At 41.7% G+C, this 27893-nt stretch overlaps 1 protein-coding gene and 1 long non-coding RNA gene across 6 annotated transcripts in view; one reads left to right on the top strand and one right to left on the bottom strand.

Moving 5' to 3' along the window:
• Positions 1 to 27408, top strand: part of P4HA1 (prolyl 4-hydroxylase subunit alpha 1) — a 34167-nt gene extending 6759 nt beyond the window's left edge. Inside the window, exons 2-15 of one of the 5 annotated variants that reach the window (XM_054831414.1) lie at positions 634 to 750; positions 1664 to 1760; positions 4275 to 4426; positions 6803 to 6940; positions 9519 to 9731; positions 10899 to 11089; positions 11625 to 11801; positions 15626 to 15696; positions 21632 to 21731; positions 23049 to 23102; positions 24835 to 24900; positions 25406 to 25474; positions 26176 to 26272; positions 26903 to 27408. In XM_054831414.1, the coding sequence (XP_054687389.1) occupies positions 663 to 750; positions 1664 to 1760; positions 4275 to 4426; positions 6803 to 6940; positions 9519 to 9731; positions 10899 to 11089; positions 11625 to 11801; positions 15626 to 15696; positions 21632 to 21731; positions 23049 to 23102; positions 24835 to 24900; positions 25406 to 25474; positions 26176 to 26272; positions 26903 to 26973 (1584 nt within the window). In that variant the 5' untranslated portion in view covers positions 634 to 662 and the 3' untranslated portion in view covers positions 26974 to 27408. Of the gene's footprint in view, positions 1 to 633; positions 751 to 1663; positions 1761 to 4274; positions 4427 to 6802; positions 6941 to 9491; positions 9732 to 10898; positions 11090 to 11624; positions 11802 to 14448; positions 14520 to 15625; positions 15697 to 21631; positions 21732 to 23048; positions 23103 to 23165; positions 23220 to 24834; positions 24901 to 25405; positions 25475 to 26175; positions 26273 to 26902 lie in introns of all 5 variants that reach the window. The other 4 variants (XM_054831411.1, XM_054831409.1, XM_054831413.1 and 1 more) reach the window with 4 other exon arrangements.
• On the bottom strand, positions 22531 to 27018 carry LOC129208546 (uncharacterized). Its single transcript, XR_008577849.1, has 4 exons — positions 26887 to 27018; positions 25623 to 25681; positions 25382 to 25517; positions 22531 to 23879 (listed from the first exon to the last, which is right to left on the bottom strand). It is a non-coding gene; the product is annotated as an uncharacterized LOC129208546 (long non-coding RNA).
• Positions 27409 to 27893: the final 485 nt, after the last annotated feature.

Below are 27893 nucleotides of genomic sequence, written 5' to 3'. Positions count from 1 at the left end.
AATCCTAGGCTGTTAAAAGGGTTCAGGATCTTGAAAGGCTGAGAGCCTGGCAGCTGTTTGTGGGAGAAAGCACTGCCTGCTGTGGACTGATCCAGGGGCTAACTGTGAACCAGCCAAGAGAAGCCTTTTGTATCAGGTATGGAGGCTCCTTCATGGCAGTGGCAGCTGAAAAGCAGAGGCATGCAAGTAACTTACTCTGTGGACTGGTCGTGTAGGGTTTTAACTTAGACCTGCTCCACTGGCATCTTTCTGACTGATCAAATAGTTGGGTGGATGAACTTGATAAAATATATATTAACTTGGTATTATGGGTTTTTTTCCAGTGTTTGACCTTGGGTTTTTTGGTGGGTTTTGTGAAGCATTTCTATCTGAAGCATGTCTTAGGTGTCAAAAAGATGAAGCTTGTGAAGACCCTGTCTCCAAGCTAGTCTTTCTTTCCTTACCACAGAAGACAAAGTATAAGAAATTCTGCAGAAGGGCATCAGTCCTCTGTGAGAGCTGCTTATGCTTGTCAAGATTCTGCTGCCTCAAGAGCTAGCGGCAGCCCCAAGAGAATAAGCTATTTCTCTTGAAGGTCAATTCAACTCTCTGGCGAATATGGATTTTTTTACCTACTTTATGTTTCTTTCATAGGTACGTGGTGAGGTGACAGCTGTTGAACTATGGCATTCAGCAAGATTTGGTATACCGTAGCCCTTGGACTTCTGCTGCCTTTTTCTTACGCCCATACGGACTTCTTCACGTCCATTGGTGAGACATGCTTTGGTGTATATGCTGCATAGCCAAAAGAATTTCTTGATGGCTCTCAAAACTGATTTTGCAATGATATGTTAATGGCATGTGCAAGGATTTAATTGGTACAGAACTAAATCCGCTTACTGGTTCTTATGACCTTACTGACTTCTTCTGGGAGAAACATGCTTTGAGTTAAGTCAGTCTAGTTAGTCTGATGCCCCAGGCTAGGCTTTGCATTCATTATGTATTCTTATAGGTATTGTATTTAAAACAAAATTTTGGTGTGGACTGTTGCACATATGTAGAAGCAAGCCAAATAGCTGCTGGGGGTCCATAATGACACCAGTATGTCAGTGTACTCTCTTGAGTTCTGATGGCCTGTGACACAGCTGAAGTTGTGGACTGTATCACCTCGTGATGAACCAGTTCAGCTGCCTGTTTGCAGGAAACGAAGCAATTACAATTAATAACAGAGTCTGTTAGGGGACCCATTGAAGTCATGTGAGTGATCTTGAAAATGAAATGCTAAATTAGTATTGTATATCAAACGTGAAGGCTTTATATTTCTGTAGCTTTGTCTTTATTTGCTCTAGATTATGTATGCTTCAGTGAAAGATTGCTCTGTTGCAACCTGCTTCCTTTTTCAAATGAATCCTAAATTAGTTCTAATAATAAATATGTGATACTACATTAATTTCCATGGCAACAAGGTTGGTCCAACACGAGATTTTTCTCCTTCAAAAAACATAAAATGCAAGAAGCCTTATTCAAATACTCCTCCTGGATTATTTAAGCAAATGCAGAAGGCCTTTGGGGAAGAAAGGGTTGAAGAGGGGAAGAAAGTAGAAGAGAGGAAGAGCGCCTCTAATTTCCCAGTTCTCAGATTGTTTTCTTTCTCCTTGTCTAACCAAAGTCATTTGTTTTCTAGGTCATATGACAGACTTAATTAATACAGAAAAAGATCTGGTGGTGTCACTGAAAGATTACATCAAGGCAGAAGAAAGCAAGCTGGAACAGATCAAAAAGTAAGTAGCTTGTTTCACAATGCTAATAGTTAATAATTTGAGTCCGCTCTTATGTAAAAAGCGCTTCCTAAGGCTGATTAAGTTTGTGGAATTTTTCCTCTGAGGCAAAGCTTAAACTAGCAGGTTTTGCTGGGTTTTTGTCCTAAGTTATTATCCCTGAGCCATTAGTTTGTTTTATGCAGCTTTCTAATGATGGAATCTAATCAACCCACTTTCTGTATGATACCTTCACTTCAGCACTCCTGCTTGCACGTAATTCCCAAGGGGTTGTAGTTCTTTGAATGACAATTTGCTTAGTGGAAACTAAAACCTAAGAAGTCTCCAAATGAGTGTTACAAGGACTGCAATGATACACTAGAGGTAAAAGCACTAAAAAGTGTTGATGTGGCCACATTGGCTAACCAACAAATAGTAATAACCCACTACAAGAGCAGAGTCTCTTTCTAGATGCTATATTTAGATTTAAAAGTAAAATAAAAACTTATTTACTGCTTTTAAAAATAACGAGACCTGACCTTTGCCGTTACTGTGTTGCTCGGCTCTATAGCCGTGAAGACCAGAGTCCAATATGTCAGATTTTATCACAGCTAGAAATAAAAATTTTGTATCGCTGAACAAGATCATTTCCCAGCTTTCAAAAATGTGTATAAATCTGTCATGAGGATGTTTAAGCAGTTTTAGATAGATGCATGCATTTTATTTTAGCCTTTGTGTATTACATTCTACCATCCGGGAAGAAAGATACTTCCGTCGGACTGTATTTATTTTTATCACTTAAAATACAGAGTTGGATTTCCTCACAGGTTTGGAATGTTGTAAGTATGTTCTTTACAGCTACAAATTAAGATGGGAGCATGCCAACTGGATATCCCAAAATGTGTAAATACAGGTTATCATATAAGCATTGCAGCTCTGGTTTTATTACATTAGAGATGCTTGCTGTCAGGTCAGAAAAGTTAAATTAACTGTCACAGAGAAGAACCTGGAAAAAATGCCACTGTCATTTGAGTTTGTTGGGCTCTGTACTTTGGCTGAAGGATATTGGTAGCTTGTGTTGACTTAAACTCAGTGAGAGTTGGTAATTTGCTGAAATGCAGAGGATGGTTCACACCTTGTGGGTGGCTTGTGGTGAGGGTTTTATGAAACAGAAACTACTTGAAAGAAATCCTAGCTCTGTGGTTGTGGCTCATGGTTGCAGTGACTTTCAGCTACTCATTAAGTTTGATAGTCATGCAGTGGGAAATGTACGATGGATTTACCATGTGCAACGTGAATGCACAATTTGTTGAAATTGGTTTCTTCCGTCTTTGGCTTGCTAGTAGCTGGAGTTGGTCCATGGGAGCACTTTGAGCACTGCTTTGCAGGGAACCCCTTCACTCGCGTTGCTGCTGGCAAAAACCCAGGCAGGGGCTGTCAGAGCATAGGAGAACAACTAAAGACTGTGGGAAGAGTGAATGCAAACGGTGGCACCTTTAACAGTTATAAACATCTACCTGTCTCAGGTAAAGCAGGCAAACTTAATTCAGGCATACCAAATTGTGGAACAAGCTTAATGCTGGCTCGTGTACAGAGTTCCCTCCAGGCTATATAGACTTTGTATTTGCCTTATGTTAGTGTTGATGTTTGGTATTCTCCGTGAGGCGTGGCTTTTTTAACATTAATTTTCACAGCATCGTTACCTGTCTTCATGTTCTAGATCTGCATTGTTTCAGATAGAGAGGAGAAGTTTGGTTGTTTTTCAGTCACGTAGTAGCATAGCGCTGGTGCTTATAGCACGACTGGTGTGCTTGCTGACTTGAGACTGGAGCAGACTCTCTGGATGGATGTTTGTTAAATCTAATCAAAATGATAGATGAACAACAGTAGCTGTTGAAAGGTGTGCTTGTTTGAGGGTGCATTGCAATTGTGAATGACTTCTGTCCCTGGCAGAGTTGGAGAGGTTTGTGGAGTCAGAACCGTAGCACCAGAAAGTTGATTTGTGCCCCTCATTTGGGAGCATGAGAACTACATGTGTCTTAATACAGGCTTACCAGGATGGAAGGCAGTTTTGCGGTAGGAGGCAAGGGGCTCATCATAGATTTAAGAGTGTGTGTCTAAATGTAAAATAATTGGAGACAAGTGTTCTGTATTTTGTAAACTTTAGAAAAAAGAGCATTTAAAAATAAAAGATAAAAAACATAGGTAAAGCTTTGTTTTTGATTAGTCCTGCATGAAAACTCATAATGGATCTGCTGGCATACTGCATTTGGTATTTGTAGAAAGGAGTTTGTTCAGCAGCATTCCAACAAAGACCGCAAGAGCAGCACAAGATTTAGGCTGCAGCTGAGGAAGAAGATTAAAAAAAAAATCCCCTCTCGTTCCTTTTGGGAGAGCTTTATATACAGACAATGAAAAAGCTTGCAATTTGTGTTGGGTTTTTTATTACCAAAGACTGTTGAGTAGCTTGAAATCAGTTTTATAGTGCATTGGCAGACTTTTATAGGAGACTGTAAGGAATGTATATTTTCACTATAGGTGGGCAGAGAAATTGGATCAGCTCACAGATACTGCTACAAAGGACCCAGAGGGGTTTTTGGGACATCCTGTAAATGCATTCAAGTTGATGAAACGGCTTAACACAGAGTGGGGTGAGCTGGAGAGCCTGGTTCTGAAGGACATGTCGGATGGTAAGTGTGCCTGTAGTAAGAACAAAGATCACATTATAATTGCATTTACTGGACTATGTCTTTCAAACGTCATGGTTTGAATTAGATTTGTAAGTCTGCTTTTGAGATGCCCTCATAGAAAATAATCCCAGAAGACTGGCCATTTTGCTGTCCTTGTGCTGTAATCTGAGCTTTACGCAAATTCAGGAAAACTGTGATGTTTAAACTGAATAATCTCCTTGGATGCTTTAAATTTTGCAGAGGATCAGGGCTTGCTTCACGTACTCTCCCACTTCTTGCGATCTAGTATGTTAGGAAATTTCATCTCTTAAATGTGACAACTTCATTGAACAGAAAAAAGGGAACGAAACTCTTCTGAGTGCGAGATATGTGGGACTGTCTTAGAGTACGGTCAAGCGCTGTTGCTGCTGGTATGCCCAGAGTGGTTAAGGTGCGATAGTTCAAAACTTGAATGTTGCAGAGACTGAGCGTTTGTGGAACTGATCTTAATTAGTGTAGCATACACTTTGCTGCCTCTTTTCCTCAGCAAGAGTAGAAGTTCTTCAGTAAGAAACAGGACATAAAATAGTTGACTGCAAAAGACAGTTAGCAGCAAGGAAGCTGGGATGATGATATTTGACCTGTGATAATCTATCTCAACAACTAACTAATACCAGGTGCAGGTCTGTAGTAAGAAATGATAAAAAAGTGGAGCTCTAAAAAATGACCTGGGGTTAGTCTCTGATAAGGATGCAGCACATTCAGCTTCCTGCTTGTTGCTGTGAGGAACTGAAAATGCCAACTGAAAAGGCTCTGCAGCTCCCAGCCGGAAATCTGGACCAGTGCATCTTAAGTCCTTCTTGTGAATGAGAAGGAAAAAAACCCCCAAAAGTGCACTTTTGTTTTTAAGAAAATTGTCAGGAAAAAGGAAAATACTGGGGGAAGAATAGTGTAGTAAAAGAAAGGATGCACAGGAATGAAAGGATATGTTTGGGTTTTTTAAAGCAGGAACACCTTTACATAAACTTGATAGTGTTATCAGGGCTGAATAGTTAAAAAGGACTACTGGGGTATGGCAAAAAGCACAAATTTGGCCAGTTCATTGTTTTTTTGGAAGTTTTTGCAGCTGAGCGTTGCATACTATGCTTTGTCTGGTTTTGGTCATGCTGCTTACTTTTCTACTGGTGGATATTAGATGAATTTAACAAACATCATATTGACACTGTCCTTAGTTAACACTGTAAAGCTTGGTGTCCTTCTGGATGTTGGGATGAAAGAGTTTGTTGAATAGAAAAGTTCCTTTTCGGAAAAAGCCAGAGTGGCTGTCGGTTTCTTCAAACTGAGGTCCTCGTGGCCGACTTTGTTGATGCCGTTCCTTTCGGTGGCTGCTGGTTCTGCCCTCCTGGCTTTCTGGAGTTCTGTTTCCTGCAGCAGTGCAAGCAGCCTGCCAGGCTTTTTAAAGGGAAGGGGAAAAATAGTGTCAGGTCTGCCTGTGAAGACAGGATAATGCACTAGCTCTACAGGAGGGCCCTTCAAGTAACAGCAATAGCAGCGGCTGTGCGTGTGTTCACTGGAAGAGTAGGAACCTTTCATAACAGGGCAGATGATTAGGTGTGACTAATGACCGGGGAACAGTTCCCAGAGAGTATTTTTTTACTTTCTAGAACCTGCTTGTCTGCTGTTCCACAAATGTCACCCTGGTGATTCTTTAAAAAGCCCCTGAGTTTTCTTTCCTTTTTGATTGTTCCTGTGCTTTCTTTTCGCAAACAAAATCAAAATGCTAACTTTTCAGTATGCGCCTTGAGTTCAATTCAGAGTTGTGTGAAGATGGATCTTGAGAAACCTTTTTAACTTTGTGTGTTTCTCAAGTTTCTACGTAAAAATACATTAATGCCTCAGAAAGCAGTTGGGTTCATAGTGGCCGCTTAGTTGCCTAAAGCCTTGTCAAAAGCTGTTTGCAATTAGACATCAGCATTTTTGGTTTTCATCTTTTTATTGACCAACCTTAATCTTTACACTGCTATTCTTAACGTTGACTGTCCTTTTCCCTCTTCTAAATTATTTGTACATTCCATGTTACTAAATGAAAAGCCTTTTGGAAGGCAGATTGAGTGGAATGGTTGCAAAAACTACCAATATATTATCTGTAATGTTCTCCATGTGGGGGTGGTCTTTTTGTTGTATGTAACTTTTTTTTTTTGTAAAAAAAAAAAAAAAAAAAGGTTTTGTATGAAATGCTTTCCTTTAGAAACAAACTTACTGTGTGTGTTGGTGCTCTGCAGGGCTAAGGGCTAATAGCTCTTCCTGACTGATTAATGGCCTTTCCTGAAATGTTAGCTTTCCCCGGAGCAGGGAGTCGTTTCATGCATAGAGGTGACAGAATTCCTGTCTCCCCAGGCTTTATCTCCAACATGACTATCCAGCGGCAGTTTTTCCCAAATGACGAAGATCAGACTGGTGCAGCAAAAGCCCTCTTGCGGCTTCAAGACACATATAATTTGGACACGGACACCCTCTCAAGAGGGAATCTTCCAGGTAAGAGTCATTGACGTTATTTTCAGAAGAGACTCTGAACTTTTAGTAAATGTCCTGATGACAAATCATTTGACTCTGTTCCATCTTGTTTAACTGCCTAGTGTGAAGGTAACAATAGGAAAACATTTGAGCTAGTTACTATTTTATGAAAAGTGGCGTGATGTGGGTTGTTGAACATAGGTTAAGGTAGGTGTCGGTTTTAATTCTGCCACACCTCAAGAGAGAGGAACCTGTTGCTTCAGGCTGTGCTGGCGAAGAGGAACGCGGGAAGAGCTCACCCGCTCTGGCACGCTGTCAACTCTGTGGCTGTGGTGGTTCTGCTTGAAACTGCATCCACGCGCCTTCCCTGCCAGCGCATAGCCTGAGTGCGTGCACCTAAAATGCGTTGCACAGAACACGAACTTCTTTCTGAATTGAGACTCTCCTCTGTCCTGTCGTTCTCCTCACTGTACTCACATGCTCGTTTTCTGCTTGTGCTAGAACTTGAATGTTTCTTCTTAGTTGAAGTCTGCATCTTTCTTCTGGTTACGGTAAGATAATTTAGTGTTAATAGTTTTTAATAAAAAATCAATAGTAATAAAATCTTGCCTGGCTGAGGATGTTCCTTGTGTTGAAGTAGTTGTGTGCTGGCAGATCCCTAGTTTTCTTACACGATGTAATGCATTTTAACAAAACAGTTCTCTCATTTATTATCCCCTTCCCTCCCACGGGTAAGATGGACCTTTCAGGTTGGGAGTGACTGAACTTTCTTTGAGCTTAACCTTCATGGAGTGTACAAACTGAAAAACAAAAGACAGAGGGTGCATTGTGTGCATAGACAGACTTGAGCATGTGTGGCATTACTTGAGATAATCTTTAATAGGTTTATATGCAGGAGAAGACACACTTCTTTCTAGTTAAAGACTCTTTCTCTGCTGAGTTTTCCTTGTTTTCTCTGTTTGAAAATAGTACTGTGCCAACTGGCAAAAAATCAACTCTCTACAATCCATCTGTGTTTTTGCAAGCGCTCATTGTGGTCAGATGTCTAATAAAATTAGGGGTAATTGGGTTTATATGTTATGATGTATAACCTTGCTTTTGGGTTTAGTTCAAGACAGTCTCAAAGACGTACAGATTCATTCTACTACAATAAGCAGTTCATTATTGTTTTCTTAAAACAGCATAAAAAGTGCTTTGGGTAGACTGTAGTTTATTGCTTCTTTTGAAGCAATAAGCTGTCTAGACTGTGAGTAATAAAGTGTAATTGCAGAACCTGAAAGTTGTAGAGTATAAAAGAGAATTAAAAGAAAGGTATAAAAGAGAGGTTGGTCTCTTCAGAGCTCCAGAGAGGAACATTGCATGGGATCACTTGTTCGTGCTCCTTGTCTTCCTTCCCAGGGAATTTCTGTTTGGCCAGGTTGCCAAGTTTTGATCAGAATCTTAACTACTGTCACATTGCTTATTAATTCTCTTTCCTGCATGACAGGCTGTGCTGTTTCTTTATATTAACTATCAACCCAATTTGATGATTGCTGTCTTAAGCACCCTCATAAGGGCTAACACGTGGATGTTATGTTGCTTCCACATGTCCCAGGCTACAGCCCTGCAATCTGTTCCTCCTCCCAGAGGGTCGCTGTTCGACAGCACTCCACCACCACCACACCCCATTCCCTAATCTCTACATTAGTTAGAGTTTGCAGCTTCGGGCTCAGAAAACTGAAATCACTGGCCCTCACAGGATGGACCGTAAGGTGTTTAATTAGTGAGCAGAAACAAAGTTGTTCTGTGGGATGCTGCATTTCCTGGACTGTCTCTTCAGCTATTTAATCTCTTAAGGCATGTCTTCAACAGAAGAATTCCCCTGTTTGAATGCAGCTGCAGGAGCTGCTATTAGAAATTCAGGAGGTATTGAGATGTAATCAGGAATGTAATTTCAGCTGTAAAACTGGCAGATCCCATTTCCTTTTTACAAGATTAAATTTGGTTTTTCATTGGGCCTTAATTTACAGTGGCAAAAATAGGAATCTGTAATTTGCTTACTCGTGCTTTAATCTTTCAGAGGTCTCTTCAAATGTTTCTAAAAATGACTGACTTAAAAAAAATCTTGAGCAGCTGGGAATTTACTGACTGATGTTTTCTTTTTCCTCCCCCACTAAGTTGTCACTAACAAGATGTGCTTCAGAAACGTGTTGAAAGTGATAATGCAACGCCTTTGAGAACAGATTTCTGAAACTTGGTATTTGGCTTACTGTTGCTCTTGCTCCAAGTGTTCGGGGTTTTGAAGAAGGAAGGTTTATTTTATTTTTTATTTTCCACTAATGGTAAAGACATTTAGCTAGTTGCTGGTATTCTGCAAAGGAAAACTGCATCTAACTGGTTATGAGTTCTGCCAAGGATTTAGAGGCTTTAGATACTTAAACTGAGTCTTCAGTAAATAGCCACCACAGAAGGGAGATGTTGAAGGACAGAAATAAACTGTGCTGTGAAGAATAAGAAACAACTGAATGTTACTGTAAAGACTGGTCTGGAATTCGGTGTAAATTCCATTTGGTTTGGTTTGTTTTAAATACAGGTGTGAAGCACAAATCTTTTTTAACAGCTGAAGATTGCTTTGAGCTGGGCAAGATTGCCTACACTGAAGCTGACTACTACCACACCGAGCTCTGGATGGAACAAGCTCTGAAACAGCTGGATGAGGGAGAAGTGTCTTCTGCAGATAAAGTCTACATTCTGGACTACCTGAGTTACGCTGTGTATCAGCAGGGGGATCTGGGCAAAGCCATGATGCTCACCAAGCGCCTTCTGGAACTGGGTATGCGAAAGAGAGATCGGCAGCTCACCACGATGTAGCTCTGTGTTAGAGCAGGTGCTAGCTATGGATTTGTACCGAGGAGTGCGGACTTGGCTGTATTCTGACTTGTATATGGGTTTTTAAAATGGATTATTACATGTAACTACCGTTAACATCTTGATGTGTAGTTTCACATGTCATATTTTACTACCGTATTTTTAGATGGACAATCGTAGTCTCAGCTACCACATCAGAAAGTGTTGCGGTTAAGGATTGCACCTTTCTATTGAAGTATTTTGTGCCTCCTGTCATGGTTGGCTTCTAATCGCCTACTTGTCTTAGTCATTACTGCCTGAAATTTTGGTTCTGTTACTATATCTTAGTTTCCTGTGTTGAGATTATTTCCCCTTAGGTACAGGCAAAACCAAAATTAATGAAGTTGAAACTAAATAGGTGATACCACAATCTCTGCAGATTATTCAAATGCAAATTAAGTATACTTGAGATGAAAAACTTGGAAAAATAAGAAATACAAAATGCAATACAGTGAGCTAAGATTCTGTCAGTTTTATGAAATATGAAAAGTATTTATGCTTCTGTAAATATTCCACTGTTTGACTGTGGAAAGGATGCTGTGGGAAGTTTAGAACTAAACTGAATATAGCAAAGGTTAGCGAGAACCATTTAGTAATGAACTGAAGCTAATTCTGTAAGCTTAGTGATTGTTAAAAGCTTTGTCACTAGAAATCTTAATTCCCGTCGGGGAAGTTCTTAGGTTTAAAGCCAGTCGTGCTGTCCCAGCTCCCTCCCTGTCCCGTTCCCTTGTGTCTCCCTCTCTGGTGAGATTGGCTGGAACAGCCAAACCCTTTTTCTCAGTGCTTGGATCCCTGTGCAGCAAGCAGTTTCTTAGCTGTGAATGAGTCGAGCTTAGCTCCGAAAGCTCATTGTGTGTTTTCCTGCCGATCAGTAAGGAGATGTGTATGCTGCGGGCTAGCATCGCTTCCAGCTTAGCTCAGAGTCTTAGCTGTCCTGCAAATGCTCTTAAACCAGAGTAGATGTTTCTTGTTTCTATTTGAGAAGCAGTAGTGTGCATCTGTTTTCTTTTCCTTTTTGTAAATTGCCTCTTCTGGATACTTCTTCAGAAGTTGGAAGCTTGCCAGTGATATGCCTCTGTTTCTTTGTCAATAGATCCTGAACATCAAAGAGCAAATGGGAACATGAAATATTTTGAATATATCATGGCTAAAGAAAAAGAAACAAATAAGTCCAGTACGGATTCAGAAGGCCAGATGGAGAAGGAAACTGAGGTTAAGAAAAAGGATTACCTGCCCGAGAGAAGGAAGTACGAAATGCTGTGCCGTGGGGAGGGTCTCAAAATGGTAAAGTGGAGCAGACTGTTTTCAAATGTATGAAACCAACCATAACAAAACAATGTGCAGAATTTGTATGTGGCATGAAAGCAAGGAAGTTGTTATAGCAGTTGGCTGAGCGTGTAGAACTGAGGATTAGCACGTGTTGGATTTCTTCCCCGTTTCAGTCTGTCCAGTAGACAAAAAGTAATACTGCCCCAGGCACTGCTGACTAACTTGGATGCACTACATAATTGTAATCAATTGCATAAGGATGCTGGAAGTCTAGATTTATATATGGAATTGAATGAGGGTAGGTTTTTAGCGATAAAATTATTTTTAATAGGACTGCGTAAAGTACTGCTTGTTGCAGTATTGCAGAGTAACATTAATGTGCTGAAAGTACTAATTTCTCAAACTTAGAGATGCTTTAACTTGTAACATAACATTCAGTAGGGAAAGTGAATTGTTACCGTCTCTTGTTCTCAGGACATCTACCATTTCCTAGAGATATTAGCGTCATATGAAAGTTCTCTGATTATCTCTTGCTCCACTTTGCTTTCAGACTCCTCGGAGACAAAAAAGACTCTTCTGCCGCTACTACGACGGGAACAGGAACCCTAGATACATTCTGGGCCCTGTCAAACAGGAAGATGAGTGGGACAAACCTCGAATTGTTCGCTTCCTTGACATCATCTCCGATGAAGAGATTGAAACTGTGAAAGAACTAGCAAAGCCGAGGGTAAATGCCTTATGCTTCTTTGCCTTTTGGAATCTTAAATTTTGTGTGTAGTTTTCTGTGTGAGTGTGTGTGATTCTGTCTCCTCCTGAACGCAGATGCGTGTACAGCGTGCTCACATGTTGCTTTTCTCACCTCGTAGCTCTCGGTGACACGGTCTTTGAAGGAGACAGTGGGAAAGCTGGAAATTCTGTGTAGTTGCGAGCCAGGTAACAGCAGTGCAGGATTGTCAGGCTCTTCGGGCAGACACAATTTCAGTGCACGCTGTTTCAGATGAGAAGAATGTTCTACAACAGAAAACAAACGTGCCGCAGATAGGTTGCCTTGAAGCAAACCTGTCATCTGGTTTTGTTATTTGGTTTTCTGGTTTTTTTCTAAATCTGTATTTGCCAAAGTTGTGAGATGGAGAAGAGTGCCATCTAGGCAAAGGCAGCCGTTCCTCTGGTCCTGGAATGGCACGCTACTGTATATACAAGAGTGAATGGTTGTATTCTCCATTCAGTATAAAACTCACTTCTCTCTCCCAGGCCTTGAAGTTGCCTGCAGATGAAAGAGCTTTAACGCGGCAGTAGTTAATAATGGTACTCGGCTTCTTATTCACAGTGCCAGCTCATCAAGTCCTATTGCAGAAACCGGATCCCGAGGTTCTTGGGGGTTTTTTGTGCAGAATAATCCAGGGCAGCTCAACTGTCAGAGTAAACAGGAGTGTCCAAGACAAACAGCAAACTGATGGAGTTGCCTTCCATATCCAGCTGGTGCAACTCTGCATCTCAAGATGCGTTGAAGATGTATTTAGTTAAATTGATTCCTTTTTCCATCAATTACCAGTTACTTCTAAAATAAGATTTTAAACTTGTAGAAATATAATTTTCCTGCTTTTTTTTTTGTTTTTAGCCTAAATGGCTTTTTTGTCCAGAGAGAGCTGAACAAATGGAGATTAGGGGGATAAGTGCATTAAGTAAAGGACAAACTGTTAGCTTGGTCTGCTGCAAAGTAAACCACCTGTGGGTTTTTTCATCGAGGATGAGGCCATCCTTGGCCACTGCCCTGAGTACTAGGTAGCCTGAAGGCAATTTTAAAGCTTCCTGAAGGCTGACATGTGTTTCTGAGGTAATATTCTGAGCTGTAAGCAGGAAGTACAAGCAATTCACTTACCTGTAAAACATCTCTTCCTGCTCTCCTATCAGGCAGCCTTGCTGCAGGTCTAAAAATCGGAGCCCTGGTTGGTTGGTTGTAGATGATTAAGCCCCTTTGCTACTGCAAAAGCTCTGGCATTACGTCTGTGGAATATGACTGAATCACTTCTTTTATGGAGTAGAAAGAAGTCTGAGCACTGAAAAGAAAAACTTGTGAATGTGGTGATTTTTAACTTCTGAACTTGCCGAGATAGTTGTTTTTCCTATCAAATGTTTGGCTCCTGGTAAAGACTTGGAGACTGATAGTTCATTAACGTCGAAGCATCTGTATGCGGTTAGCATTCTGCTTGTTTCCTACAGCCAGGGCCTTGCAGGGCTCAGTAACGAGTGCAGCGAGAGGAGTGTGGGTTTTTTGAGACTGAAAGGTTGTCTCCATCTCGATGTTTGGGAGGTTACCGTGGCCGGTGCTGTCTGATCTGGGCCCAGCCTTCTGCTGTGCTGGCGGCATAAACTGGCAGGATGAAGCCGCCTTATTCAGCTTTGGGAGTCTCGTTGGCATCGTAGTTTGTGCCTCTATTCGTACATGCGTCTGCGTGGGATGAGGAGAGGCAGCATATTAAGAGTGCCCAGTACCTTTTCTTGTTAGTAGGCATGGAGAGGCCTTGATTTACTTGGTTTATTTTAACAATAGAAAGATACTTCTAATTGTTTGGGACTTGGTATGCCATTTTGTGCATCTTCCAAAGTATGGGCTCTGCAGCTCAACCTTTCCGGTTAGGAGACTGTCCGATAGTACACAAAGTTAAAGGGCGCACATAATGGAGTACTAACGTGGATGGGATGTCAAGTAAATGGAGCACAATGGCGGGAAAGGAAGGCCTTGAACCAAGAGTTCTCGTTCTGTGTGACGTAGGAATACAATGAAAATGTGTCTGTGGACTAAGCAATTAGTTTGTGATAGCAGTCTGCATTTAAGGAGTTCAGTGCTGCTTTTTGGTATAGAAAGAATCAAAAAGGTAGGGTTTTATTCATCTGTCACTTATACAAGATCACAGTGTCACCTGGATTCATTGTAACTGTAAAACTCACCTTACACGCACAGGACAGTGCTAACGAAGGACCAATTGTACACATGTCTTAATATCGTACCGCTTTCAGCTGTTGTTGCACTACGAAGGAAATGAAAGCTTCCAGTTTATTCAGACAACTGTTCTTCTTGCTACAGAAATGGAAACATTACTTCCTGGAAAACTCGATCTTCTCTAACGCTGTTTAAAAAAACCAAACCAAAAAACCCTAAAAAAACTCTCGGTAAAATCGGAGATTCCCCCTCCTTCCCCATCACTGCTTTTTGAATTTCCACCCCGTCCATAAAAGAAAAACCACTGCAAAAGGCGACTGGGTGGCTTGCGTGGCGGCTTGCGTGACATTTCCCCTTAGGCTTCTGAATGGTCGGATTGCTGTGATGCAGTATGTGCTTTGTAATGCAACTATTCTGATGGTTCGCTTCACAGCTGAGGCGAGCCACCATTTCAAACCCCATAACAGGAGCCTTGGAGACGGCACATTACAGAATTAGCAAAAGGTAAGAGAGCTCTATGCCAGATGTTTTGGGCCTGTAATGAGTGTGTAGATTCTGCTCATTATGGGGAAAAAAAGAGGTGGTCTGAAAAGACAATTTTGGCTTTGTAGTCCACCGCTTTATTATGTGCAGGTCTGTAACAGGCTGTTACTGCTGAGTTTCTCGGTCCTTTCCTTCAGCTAGAAGTTCTAGGGGCGGCATATTTTGATTTATTCTTTTCCTTTTTTTGGTCACCTTCTCGGTGTGTGTTATCAAATGATGGTCTGTACAAGAAGCAAGTCTCTATGTTCAGCGTAAAAAATACATGCTGCTAAAAAACCTTCAGTAGAATCTATATTTTTTTAACATTCCCTTCCCCTTCCTCTTCTCACCAACCAAAAATTGTCCTCCCTTTCCTTGTAAAACCTAGCAGACCACTCAAAGTGCCTTTACAGGCTTAAGGGATGCTTTAAGTCGTTACCGTGCATGACAGCTGGAGTGGCATGCAAAACACACGTTCGCTAGTCATACAGAATTTCCGAATAATTCCGAGATAATCCCATTCTCCTGCCTGGGCTCTCTTACCTCCCGCTGACACAAATCTGGCAGGAGGCAAGCTCGTTTTCGCTGGGCTCTTGGTTCTTTCCAGCTTGTCTATTAAGTACCGCAAGTCTTGAATTTATCCAATGTTTTCCAAAATCGGCTGGCTCTAAAAGAAACCACTTGCCCCCTGCCCACCCCTGTTTTAGTAGTGGTGATTAAAGATTGGCCATGCGTTCCATCGGTGTTAAGCCAAAATTCTGAAAGGAGTTAAACTTCTGGATGAAGAGGAATTGCCTGTGAAACTCAGCATCATAAATTATTTACAGAAAGTCTCTAGTTTAAAACAAAAAAAAAAAAAAAAGAAAAAAAAAAGGAGGAAAAAAGTGAAAGGACAATCTAACCAAATTTTTCCAACCAATTTGTTTTGATTTGGACATGGCAGCTACAGCTTCTGTTGCCCTTCTAATATTGCTAATTTAAGAGCATTGCATACCATCCAGACCAATCGGAACCCTTTCAAACACCTGTGGCTTGGCAAAAAAGCGGCCTACTAGGTGGGTAAGCCCTTGTCCTTTCTCTTTTTGTAGCTGAGCCGTGCTACTGTTCATGACCCTGAGACTGGGAAACTGACCACAGCACATTACAGAGTCTCTAAGAGGTAAGGGGAACGTCTTCCAAAGGTATACCCAGTCCGAGGAAGTCTGTTCTGGGACGGTGCTGCTTCATCTCTAAACATGGGGCAATTAAGGATTTTGTATAACTTTTATATTCTTAGTCTCACTTTAGAAGAGAGAGGATGGCCTAAAGCAAAGGGAGCTGTCAGATAACAAAGCAAGCGGTCTGCTGAAATAGAGACTTAGTTCTGTGTGGTAGCGGTACCAAGATGGAAGTGTCCTTTTCTGCTTAGCATGGCTTGTCTAGTGCCACTAACGTACTGAAACGGTAGCACAGCGTGGGGCTCTGCTTGCACTAACCAGCAGCGGAAGAGGCTGCCTGTGTAGCTCACCTCCACCGCTAACCTTCGGTATTGATACTCGCTGCTTAAAACTAGGCACTGGGGAGCTGCTGTCATTCAGGGGAATAGTGCAAATTAAAGCTAGTTGATAATTTTAAAGATTTTCCTTGTTTAAATGACTGAAAGTAGTTGCTGCTTTAATAGAGAACCAGTGTTCTTTCAGCTTCTTTGAACAAAGACCTGAAATTAGAATGGCTACTGGATTAAGCTTCCAGGGTTTTTAGTTAGCTAAAAAGTTAGCTTTAGAAAGTTAAAAGTGCTTCAGAATACTGGATCACAAGAGGTTGCTTGATTCAGGAATGATTATAACTCTCATGAAAATTAGAAAATCATTGTAGCTCAAGTCTTGTCCTTAAAGCTGTGCTTGTTACAAGTAGTCACAAGTTGAAAAGTCACAAGTTTCTGTACATCGAGACCTGCCTTTCACCTTCGGCAACATGCACTACTCATCGGAGCACGTGCAGGTAGTGGGAGTCCTTTGGAAATGGTCTGGTGAGCTCTTGCATATTTGGTCCTTAAAACCACCTCTGCAGGCCCTGTCCAGAGTGACCTCAGGAATGTACGTCTTCCTGTTTGACACGTGTTGCATTTAATTTTTATTTTTTTGTTTTTAATTTTAAAAGTCTGTCCATGTCTTACTGATTTTGGTTATCTGTGACTGCGTATTTTAAAGAAAGCATTTATTCAGTCTTGGGACTTGTCCTCTGTGACACAAACCAATCTGCAGTGTTTACTGGAGAAACTTGTTAATCCATTTGAACGTACCCTCGCAGTTTCTGTCAAACTTGATGTAGTAATAATAGGAATTGGAGAAGGTGACCAGACGGCTAATCAAAATTGAGATGCATAATCAGCCCTCATTTAAATAGATGAGCCTTAGTTAAAGAACTTTTTATTTAGAGTTACCTTGTTACTGGCTTTGTGACATGACGAAATAACTCTTTCGCCTCGGGCTTTAATCTGGAATAAACCATGTGCCGTACCTTGCCTAGGGACTCTGTGGTGAAGTGCCGGATCAGCCATTTTCTGTGACGTGCTGCCGCCTACTCGGTGTGGTGTGCTGCAAGCCTGGAACAGAGCCTGGGCTCTAGAACCTGCTGAAATTAAACCAGATTTTACTGAGCTAAGATTTTTTAATTCCCTGTCTCAATGCAAACTGGAATTAGAATTGCAAAGAAACGTACAAGTGAACGGGGCATAGCACATACGAAGTTAGGGAAGACAATTTTTTGAGGCTAGGAACGGACTTGAGGGTGGAGAGCGACTTCCGTTCTCCTGCTTCCCCTGCCCGTGCGTTCCTCTGTGTGCAGACTGTGTAGGATGTCTGTACTTTAAAAGAGAACTTGACACCTCAATCTATAGTAGGAGTAAAAGCCACCCCCAAACCCCAAGCCAACCGGCTTTAGAAGGCTCATGTTATTAACGCTAGATCACTGAACTTCTCGTGCAGAACCACTGGGAGAAGCGTCTTTTTGTTAGAGCTGTGTGAGCTGGTTTGGATTCCAGATGAATCATTGCTCCTGAAAACCAAAAAATGCATGCTTTATTTTTTTAATAGATGACTGCTTTTCCCCTTCAAACATTCTTTCCTAGCAAATGCACTTCTAAATTACAGCATTCCTCTCTTTGAGAGGACTACTGTTCGCTCTGCAGTACGTGGCAGGCTGTATAAAAGGAGGCTCCTTGCCAGCAGTTGGAGGAGCACCACCAAGCCGTGCTGTGTGCAGTACCGGAATAACCTCGGCCTCTCTGACACTGCTTTTAAAGCAGCTGCCTTTTTTTTTTTTTTTTTTTTTTTTTTTCCCTCTTCCCTCTCCCTCCCAGCAGCCAGTCAGAGCTTGTAGCATAAGATGTTAAAAGTTACCACTTCAGAAATACCAGCCTGGGCTTTTGTTCACGCCCTGTTGCATTTTAACTGGTATTTTTTACATACTAAGTACATGTTAGAAAGTTTTTAAACGGAAATGCCAGTATTTTGTGTGACCAAGGACCGTTACAAAAGCAGCGCTGAAATGTTCTGGTGCAGTGCTGGTGCAGCTGTGACTAAGGACGTGCCTTTGTAATGTCTGGTACCAGACTGTCTGGGAGGAGGAGGAGATGAGCTTTTGGGCACATGAGCCCTTGTATGTCATGTAGAGCTCAACAGTTGTCTGGTTTTTTTCCTAATATACCGCTTAGTCTAAAATTGTTTCTGCATATAGATCTTGTGCTAATAAAATCTCTGATAACATAACCCGATACACTATTATAAGGAAGGGGAATTAACTGTAATTACTGCTAGCTCTTTGTAAGGAATATAAAAGTTGTTAAAAGCCAGATCTTGGTGTGAGGAAGAAGAAACCCCCCCCAACCTGAATTCAGAACTCTTAACAAAATTCTTTCAATTGCTATAACATGTTAGCTTACTTCATGGGTGTCTTTTTACAAAGCCAAGTGGGATATCAAAATACCGTTGCTTTGTAGTCTGGGAATTTTAGCTCATGGAAATATCAAATCCTCCAGTAAAGCCACCCACATCTTAAACTGCCGTGCTTATGACTTCCCAAGAAATAAGCTTGTCCCTTTTTGTTAATAAGTTTTCTGCCCATGGTGGACGCGTAGGTGTCAGCTGGTCAAAAACAGCACAGAATGTTGTTCGTGCAAGTTAACTTGTCACATGAGCAACTTGATTTAACTGATGTACGTTGAAGAAACAGAGCTGTGTGTGTTTACTGAGTCATGCTGAACCTTGGACCATGCACATACTAAATAAGTTTGCTGAGCACAATTTAAGGCTGTTAATTGTGCATCACGTACAACACTGGTGAGGAAGAGAGTCCTTTGCATGAAGGAATACCTGCTATAAATGCTCTTGAACTCGGCACGAACTTACTGTGATGTCAGCAAAGGAGCAAGGCTGAGATGAGCAAGCAGAGAGGACGTTTACGCGGGGCTGGCCGTGCATCCAGAACGCAGCAGGCAGAGACCTCCTGGTGCTGGGCAGTCAGGGCAGGGTTCTGCGGGGCGTCCTGAGCTCTCTGCTCATGTGGCAGCAGATCTCACGGCACTTACAGGGTTAAATCACGATGTAACTCTTCACACAGGAGTACTCAGAACTACAGGCCTTCCCTTAAGTTCTGCTCAGCCACCAGCAGACAGGCTGGCACTTGAAATACGGTTTCAGTTCCCTATTTCCTCCACCTTTCATAGACTTTCTTTGTATCCTTGGGTGATTAATTTTATTTCTAAAATACATATAGTACTTTTACTTCATGAAAGGGCATAGTAGTCTCTCTGTTGAAATACTCAAAGCATTCATTGCAATTCTAAATAACCTATATAGTAAGAATGCTTGCTTTTTTGTCTTTTTTTTTTCTTCCCCCCCCCCCTTTTTTTTCCCCCTAAGGCCTTCAGGGTAGACTGGCCAGCGGTAGCTAGAACCTACACTTGAAGGCGTGATGGGCTTGCCTGATGGCTGTGTTGGGACTTTTTTTTTTGTGTATTCAGTGTGAGGTAGGATTGCTTGTGGGTGTTAACCTGTTCGACATGGCTGCATAGCATGTGGCTGCATAGCTGCTTTTCTTTTGGGAAGCACTGCCTGTAAGTATTCCTTGCGGTCTCTACCACCGTAAATCAAAGATTGCATTATAACACTTACTTTATACTAACAGTGTTCAGAAGCAGATGACTCTTTGTATTTGTTTGTGCAAGTCTGCCTTGAGAAATCTTATTTCTTTAATCTATAGTTTATTTGTCAGTTAAAAAAAAATGCTCGTAGAGATTCTGTAACCTGTGTCAGTGCCTTGTGTCACGTGTCATGCTACTGTTCCTCCCATGCAAAATGTTTTGGTATTTTATTTTAATACAAATTTTATATTAAAGAAAATAACCTTAATTTAGTATAGATGTGAAAGTTCATTTGAGTAGAAATACTATGATGAGGCTTTGGGCAATGTGGTCTAGTGGAGGGTGTCTCTGCCCGCAGCGGGGTGGGGGGGTGTGTGTGGAACTAGATGATCTTTAAGGTCCCTTCCAACCCAAACCATTCTATGATTCTGCGTACTTGCCAGCTAGGCTCAGGCATAGGTCTTTCTGTCTAGCAGTCTTGTAAAAGCAGCAGGAAACACTGATGAGCCCAAAAAGCTGAGTCAGATGCTAGAAAAAAGGTAGAACCAGCTGTCTCCATCCATCTTCCTGCAAAAAGGAGAGAAATGGGGCCCAAATAATCAATATTCTCATCCCTGTTAGCCTCTAGTAGAGGAGTGCCAAGGTAAACAGAGAAGAGGATGGGTAGGTAGCGAGCATGCCGAGAGAGGGAAAGGAGGACCAGGTAAAATGAAGGGGCACTGGCTACAATGGGATAAAGCAGCAACAAAAACAAGATTCATGTGAAGAGATGAGTGGTTTTAAAAGGGAAAAAGACAACGGAGTAGAGGAAAGTGCTATTTTTTTTTTTTTTTTTTAAAAAGTTTACCTTGTAATGAGATGAAATGTGTGTGTTTGTTTCCATGTAAGCAACTGGAAGTGTTCACAGCTGGTATGGGTCCAGTAGGGATGCGCAGAGCTGCGGTTATACTCAGCTTGTGCCCTCTTCTGCCAAACACAAAAATTCTGGGTGTATGTGGCTGCTGTTGGCTGACACAACTGCTTCCCAGTTGTGCAGTTGTCAATGAGCAACACTTAGAGCAGAAAATGCTGCACTGGTCTGGGTGAAGGTAGCTATTCTTGTGTAGAACTGCTTCTCTACCTGTTTGTAGCTTCCTCTGCTGACTAGTCTGCCAGTTATTTTAAATGCAGTATTTCTAGCTCAAAAGTTATGATTTACAGTAGGAGGCAGATGTTTTGAACATGCCTTTGGAACTGTGAGGCTGACCTTTCACATTTATATTTTAAAAAAAAAAAAAGTTTGGTTGAGGTTTTGGTGGTTTTTTTTTTTTCCCCCCTTAATTGCTGTGTAACTAAAAACGTGCTAAATACTAAAGTCGTAACAGGCTGTTTTAATAGAAATTGTTGAACAGGGAAAATGGTAGTGTTTTTATGCATTTAATTGGTTTCATAATGATTTGTTGTAGCATCGCACAGGTAAGTAATGTGAAAGGACAGGTCACAGCGTGCTGGCCCGTAAGTGTGTGAGGCGGAAGAGCTGAGTTACGCTCACATAGCCTCTGTGTATGGTAAATCAAGTAACTAAGCTATACCTTTCCCAAGCATTTTTTCAAAATGCATCAAATGGGGGGGGGGGGGGGGGGGGGTCTAAATTAGCTGTTTGGAATGTGAAAGAGCAAAACTGTTTTGTGCCTGTTTTAGAAAACAGCTTGAAGCAGATTTCACTGTTTGGAATGTTTTCTTCAGGCCTTTGGTAGTCCAGTATGGGAATTAAGGCCCTCAGTTCCTTAAACTGGTACCGTAAGTGTTCTTTCTAGAAAACATGTTTGTTAAATGCAGGCCTTCATAAGGCCCTGGAAATACTTCTCAGCATCCTGCCGCAGTCTTGACAAGTACAAAGAAAAAATATCTCAAATTCAAAGTAATCCCAAGTGATACATTTGTACTGCTACTATGATATGTTATTAATTTGTCTTCCCCCCCCCCCCTTTAGCGCGTGGTTGTCTGGCTACGAGAGCCCTGTGGTATCTCGCATTAACACAAGGATACAGGACCTAACAGGACTTGATGTCTCCACAGCAGAGGAACTACAGGTAAACTGTTAGGACAAGAATGATGGTGAATGGCAGTTGGCATTTTGTTTTGGATGGCTTTGTGTGCAGCGCTGTGCTCGTGCAGGCAGTGTTGGTGAGCTGGCCGCAAAAGCTCTTTCATCCCAGGGGTGGCTAATTGATGATGGGTTTGAAAAATGAGGGAAAAGGAGTGGGGGGGGGTTTCACAAGGAGGAAGAAACAAAGTTGTCTTTGCAGAGTAGCACTTACTTTAACTGTGAACTGGCTTTCTGTTGCTGGAATGAAACAGTAATAACTGAAACTCCTGATGTTTGTTGAAGTGGATGTGTAATTCCTTTTTATTTACACTAATAAAACTGCTTTTCATTGCCGCAGGGCCAAACTTTGCTGCTGTAGTGATAGCGAATGGTTAAGGAAAAGGGGAGAGAGTGGGTGTTCTGATTTGCCATCCCATCCTTGGTCCTAGAAGGGCAACAGTGTGTCTGGTGTCCCTGTAATGGGGGAAGGACTGCCTGTGCACGTAACTAGGGTACATTTTATTTTAGAAGTACTTGCTTTTATTCATTTACTTGAGGGTTTTATATGAACAGCTGCTTCGCTGATTCTGAGAAAGCATTAATACCTAGAAAGTGGTTCCTGAAAGCTGTTGTGCTACTGCGCTACTCCATCAAGACTCCGGATGATAAAATGCCCAAGCATCTGATTGAAAATTGAGGTTATGAATACATAGAAGAGATGAAAGGAAATCAATCAGCAAAAAGGACAGTGAATCCTCTTTATTGACAGAGATCAAGAAGTGATTTAAACTCGACTGATGTAAAAGACCCACGATCTATTTTGAAGAGAATATAGTCTGTAAAGCTTCTATAGGAGAAAAATATTTTTCTACCCTGGGGAAGTACCGGATTCCTACGCAGAGTACACTGCACCTTGCAGTGCTTGGCTTGGACATGCTGCTGCTCTTGTAGCCAAAGATGATGGGGCTCTTTGGGGGCCTCTGGCTGTCCAGGTCTTCAGGAGTTTCAGAAGTTTCATGGTCAGGTTCTATGACCTGAAGGTCACCAGATCAGGCAGTAGCAGGCACTTGGAAATGGGAGAATGTCTTTGCCCTTCAGCTGGGGGTGGACAGAAACAGCTTTCAGGGAAAGCTGATGCTGGGGAAGGGAATAAACCCAGTAGGACATTGCTGCAGCCAGCACTGTTTAGCTGACAGAGGCTTGTCATTTCCTCTGGCTTGATTTTTAAACTTAATCCGTCAAAAGGTTGTAGATGACGGTCAAATTCTTGTCTGGATAAAATACTGCTTTACTAGATTTTGTGCTTCTCCTTTCACTGTAGGTAGCCAACTACGGAGTAGGAGGCCAGTATGAGCCTCATTTTGATTTTGGAAGGGTAAGTCCTGTTTTCTGTCTCCACCTCTTTCTTCTTCACAAGCACTGTGTTTCTCTTTTTCAGGTGGCAAATTATGGAGTGGGAGGACAGTATGAACCCCACTTTGACTTTGCACGGGCAAGTAAAGAGATGGAGGAGAGATAGTCACCTCGTGAAGCCTGGGCCTCTTGGCTGTGGCACAGTTTTTATTCTTTAATGTGTATTAAATTTTGTAGCTCTTCAGCTTTTCTAATCCGTGTCAGTGGAGAAAGCCCTCTAAACCACCAGCTGAACTGATAAACATTTTAGGTATTACAGAGCAACAAGGTTTTTCTTCAGAAATATAATTAAAAAGGAATTATTCTAAGGAGCTGACTGATAGTTCTTAACAGAGCAAAGGGCATTCCCTTTATTCTAAATCTGAGGAAACATTTAGAAATATTCTAGCTGGCCAAGGTACTGGCCATGTAAAGCTATTCTGTTTAAAATCGCTGAAGGATATACAGCTAAACTGTCTAAAAACTCAGCGTATAGCCTGCGCTCCTGACACTTGTGGCAGACGACGGCAGCATTGGCTAACATGCGTCCAAGGCGCTGAAGCTCCCACAGCGGTGGCTGCAGTGCGGAGCATTGCTGAATAAGGCAAACGCGGCTGCAGGGGCAAGAGCTTAATACCCTCTGCTGCCAGGAAGGCATTGTAGGCAGCGCAGGAAAACTCGCATTGCAGCTTAGCGTGTGTGGGCCTGCGATGCAGAGAGAACTTCTTTCCCCAGAGCCGAGACGCAGGCATCTTGCATGCTGTTGAAGAAATTTTTAAAATAAAAGTGCTCTGTTAGTGTAGTTTATGTGCCGATTGCTAGCAGACTCCTGAAACTGGAAAAAAAGCCTACCCCAGTCTTCTCATCTCACCATCCCTATTTTTTTTTAATGTGATTTAAATTCCTAACCTATTTCTATTCCAGCTTAAATTGCGGGTTGCTGGAAATAATGCCACTGAATTCAGTTGGTTATTTATTGGGCATACTTATGTGTGATTTAACACCTTCAGATTAACCTTATGCTGTGAATCCAAGCCACCAACTATTAATCAGAATCTCTGCTCTGTAAGCACATGCTCAAAAGCATTGCAAACAATTAACAGTTTTTGTTTGGAAATGCATGGGTTAATTTCTGGAGTAATGATTGCCAAAATTTTAGCACACACACAGAGTGCTCACAGGGGTTGGGTTCTAGAAGCAAAAGTAGAGGTGTGAGAAAAGTTGGTATCATAACCCATCAAAATGGAGGTTTGTTCTTCTAAGTCAAGTGCTAAAAACCTTTTCGTTACCCAAATGGCTCCTTTGGAGCCACCCCTGCAGCAGGCAGTGGCAGCCGGGTCCTCGGGCACCCTGGGACTGGAGAGCTGCCCTCCCTCTTGCTCATCTTGGCCAAGGACGAGAGGGGATAAGCGAGTGTAATTAAATAATCACGTTTGTGGCTGTGAAGAGGATTTATATACTCATTTTCAGACAGTATAGTGGTGGTTATCCATTAGCAATTTGGGCTTATGCCCTCCCTGTCCTACAGAATTTTAAAATGCCTGGTTTCTTTAAATTAATAGCTACACTTGTATTGCATTCTCCCCTGTTCCAAAAAGAGGGATTGAAGTAATTTTTCTGCATGAGTTTGCTGCTGGCTCTGCAGCTGTATGTCATTGGCTCCTCTCAATAATCAAAATGAAATGCTTATTAAATCTGCTTGCTGTTTTTCACAGAAAGATGAGCCAGATGCTTTTAAGGAATTGGGAACAGGCAACAGAATTGCTACTTGGTTGTTTTATGTAAGTGATATATTTCTGCCGTGTGCTAGCGCCAAAAATATCTATCGCTGCATATCCCATACCATTGAATGATTTCATTACTGGTTGGTTTTGGTTTTTTTTTTACAGAAGTGACTTGCAAATGAAGGCAGCCACTAACTTAGCAGTAATACATACGGGCAATCTTCTTACCCATAAGTAATGGTTCTTCCGTGTGTTCTTCAGGAGGTTTTTTTTTTTCCCCCTCAAAGTTGAGCATCGGCTTAAATTATTTGTCTATTTGTTTTTATATTGGTATTTATAGTGTGCTCATTGCCAAAACATTTGAGTGTGTAACATTCAGGGACAAGGCTGGCTGTTGCGCTTTGGACAGAGCGGGTGGGTTTCAGCCTTTTTTGAGGCTGTTAATTACACAGCCTTTGCTCGCTAATTGGGAGGTAGAAATTAAAGTGTTTAGTAACCTAATTCTATTTTACTAACGTACATACGGCTTGCAACTTACCTGTGCCTTTTCCCACCTTTCCAGATGAGCGATGTGTCAGCAGGGGGAGCTACCGTCTTTCCTGAAGTAGGAGCTAGTGTCTGGCCCAAAAAGGTAAGCGGGGTTTTTAATCCAGTGTAACCACTCCTCTCTCCACCTACTCAAAACCATAAAAGATATATAAACGTTTGAAAAGAAGCTTTAAAATGAGTTTGAATAAAGGAGACTAGAGCACTGTTCTTGGGAGCACAGAGGTACTTACAATTAAGTGAAGCGACTGGAGTAGTACTGGTGATTCCAAGGGCCTCTGATGTTCTGTGTCTTAAAGCATAGTTATATTTTGGACTTAACTGCTTCATAGACTTTGCAAAACATTACAGTACTTTAAAACACATTTTGAAAATACTCCTATCTGTAAGTAGGTTTAATCTTGAGGTGCCTGTAGGGAATTCTCCCTGGAATTGTGTGTTCCTGCTATGTTTGTTTTTCCCTCAGAAGGGTCATGCATAAGGTCGTTCTTTGCTGGCCTGCTGCTCATTTTTTAGTAAATTATCTTGCTTTCTAAAACTGGTTGGAGTTGAATAAAACTGGCTTAGGGCTTAAAGTATTGACAGCCAAGTATCTATAGGCACAGAATGAGCAAAGGAGACTCATTCCTTAGGAAAGCAAATGTTAGAATATGGAAAAGAGCCTTCAATGTGACAGGAACGTCTGAAGTAGAAATACACCTGCCTTTGCCTTATTGATAAGTAAGTTGATGTGAAAGCCTGTGTCGCTCAGAGCAAAATGCTGAGGGTTTCCACTGCGCTTCCCAGGGAACGGCTGTATTCTGGTACAATCTCTTTCCAAGCGGAGAAGGGGATTACAGCACGCGGCATGCGGCCTGCCCAGTACTAGTTGGAAACAAATGGGGTAAGTACCCCTCGTGTTGTTCTCCCTGCCTGTGGCCCGCAGGTCTGGGCTTTGGTGGTCTTGGTTTTCTTTTTCCTCTGGGCTTCATGGCGGAATAAAAAGCAGCCAGAAATTAGGTCCTTTATAAAGAAATCTATTTTTTATCTATATCTACTTCATATCTTTCTAGATATGTATTATGTTACATATATTCTATATAGCAGAATCATAGAATCGTTTTAGTTGGAAAAGACCTTTAAGATCATCAAGTCCAACCGTTAACCCAGCACTGCCAAGTCCACCACTAAACCATGTCCCTAAGCACCACATCCACACGTATATATTATTATATATAAAAGTATATATTTTGTTATATAGTATTTTACATGTGGTTTTTATATATCTACTTCAATAGCATTTCATCATTTTGCAGCTGTTAGAAGGTGTTTTCCCTCTTGGATTTAGTAGACCAACTTCACACACAGACGTGTGTGTGTGTGTATATATATATATATATATATTAAAAAAAATACTTTAGAAAATTAAGATAATCCTGTGCTTAAGTGAAAGCTGGCCAATAGCCTGTATTTAGCTTAAATAGAAGCACAAGCTAACCAGGTGCAGTGATCAAATACCTTTATGTTTTTGCAGTATCCAATAAATGGCTCCATGAGCGGGGACAGGAATTCCGAAGGCCATGCACTTTATCAGAGTTGGAATGATGCAGACTCGTCCTTTGTCTCTTCTGTATTCAGTCTGTGTAAAATGCACACATCTCCTACAGTTTACAATTGACTAACACTCCACTACAGGTTCAGTCTTCAACCACACCGGTGTTTCATCTGTGGACAGAACAAACATGCTTTTAGTTCCCTTAAAATAGCCCCATGAGGTTTTATGAACAGAATACATTAAGGTCTATGAGTGTTACAGCAAAAAAGAAAAAAAAAAAAGGACAAAATACACATCAGGGCCACAACTAACAGTGGTGTTGTGTGTGGTGTTCCCTTCACCATCGCCCTTCTGATCAGCATGGAAAGCCAGTCATCATCCGCCGAGAGTTCTCCTGGCAACTGTTGGTCTGCTGAGGGCGGGCTGATGTCACGGGAGGGCTCCCCTCTACAGCAGGCTGAATTAAACCAGTTCCTTTTCCTCAATGTCCAGACATTCGACTCCTTGCTTTGCTACAGTGCCTGACCACTACTGTTGAGAGCTGCGGGCATGGCTTGTGTTTCTCTGGGGAACAGGTTATTATCATGTTATAGCCTGTTTTTCCACTTCCACAAAAGCCCCAATTTTGAAACTGTCTCCTCCTCAGCCTCTGTGGGGAATTTGGCTCTTAACCTTGAAAATGTGAGCCAGCGGTTACATATGCGTAGATGAGATGCTTCCGCAGTGTTGTGTCAAACACATGCCTGCATCAGAGCAGCCTGACAAGCCCATCTTCCCTAATGTTTGTCTGCATAAACAAATGTTGCCTTTATTCTGTTTTAGTAATCAGCTCTTACATCTGTTCCTTGGGCAGTGGGGATGGGAATGTTACCATCTTCATTAATCAGAGTAATTGTGCCTTAGGACATGAATTTCAAATTGGTCCTGAGACTGTGGGTGATGAGGTGATACATAATCCTCACAGAATGCT

Source organism: Grus americana, chromosome 7 (assembly GCF_028858705.1).
Source record: "Grus americana isolate bGruAme1 chromosome 7, bGruAme1.mat, whole genome shotgun sequence".
NCBI classification, from domain to species: Eukaryota; Metazoa; Chordata; class Aves; order Gruiformes; family Gruidae; genus Grus; species Grus americana.
This window is presented reverse-complemented; position numbering and strand designations above follow the sequence as displayed.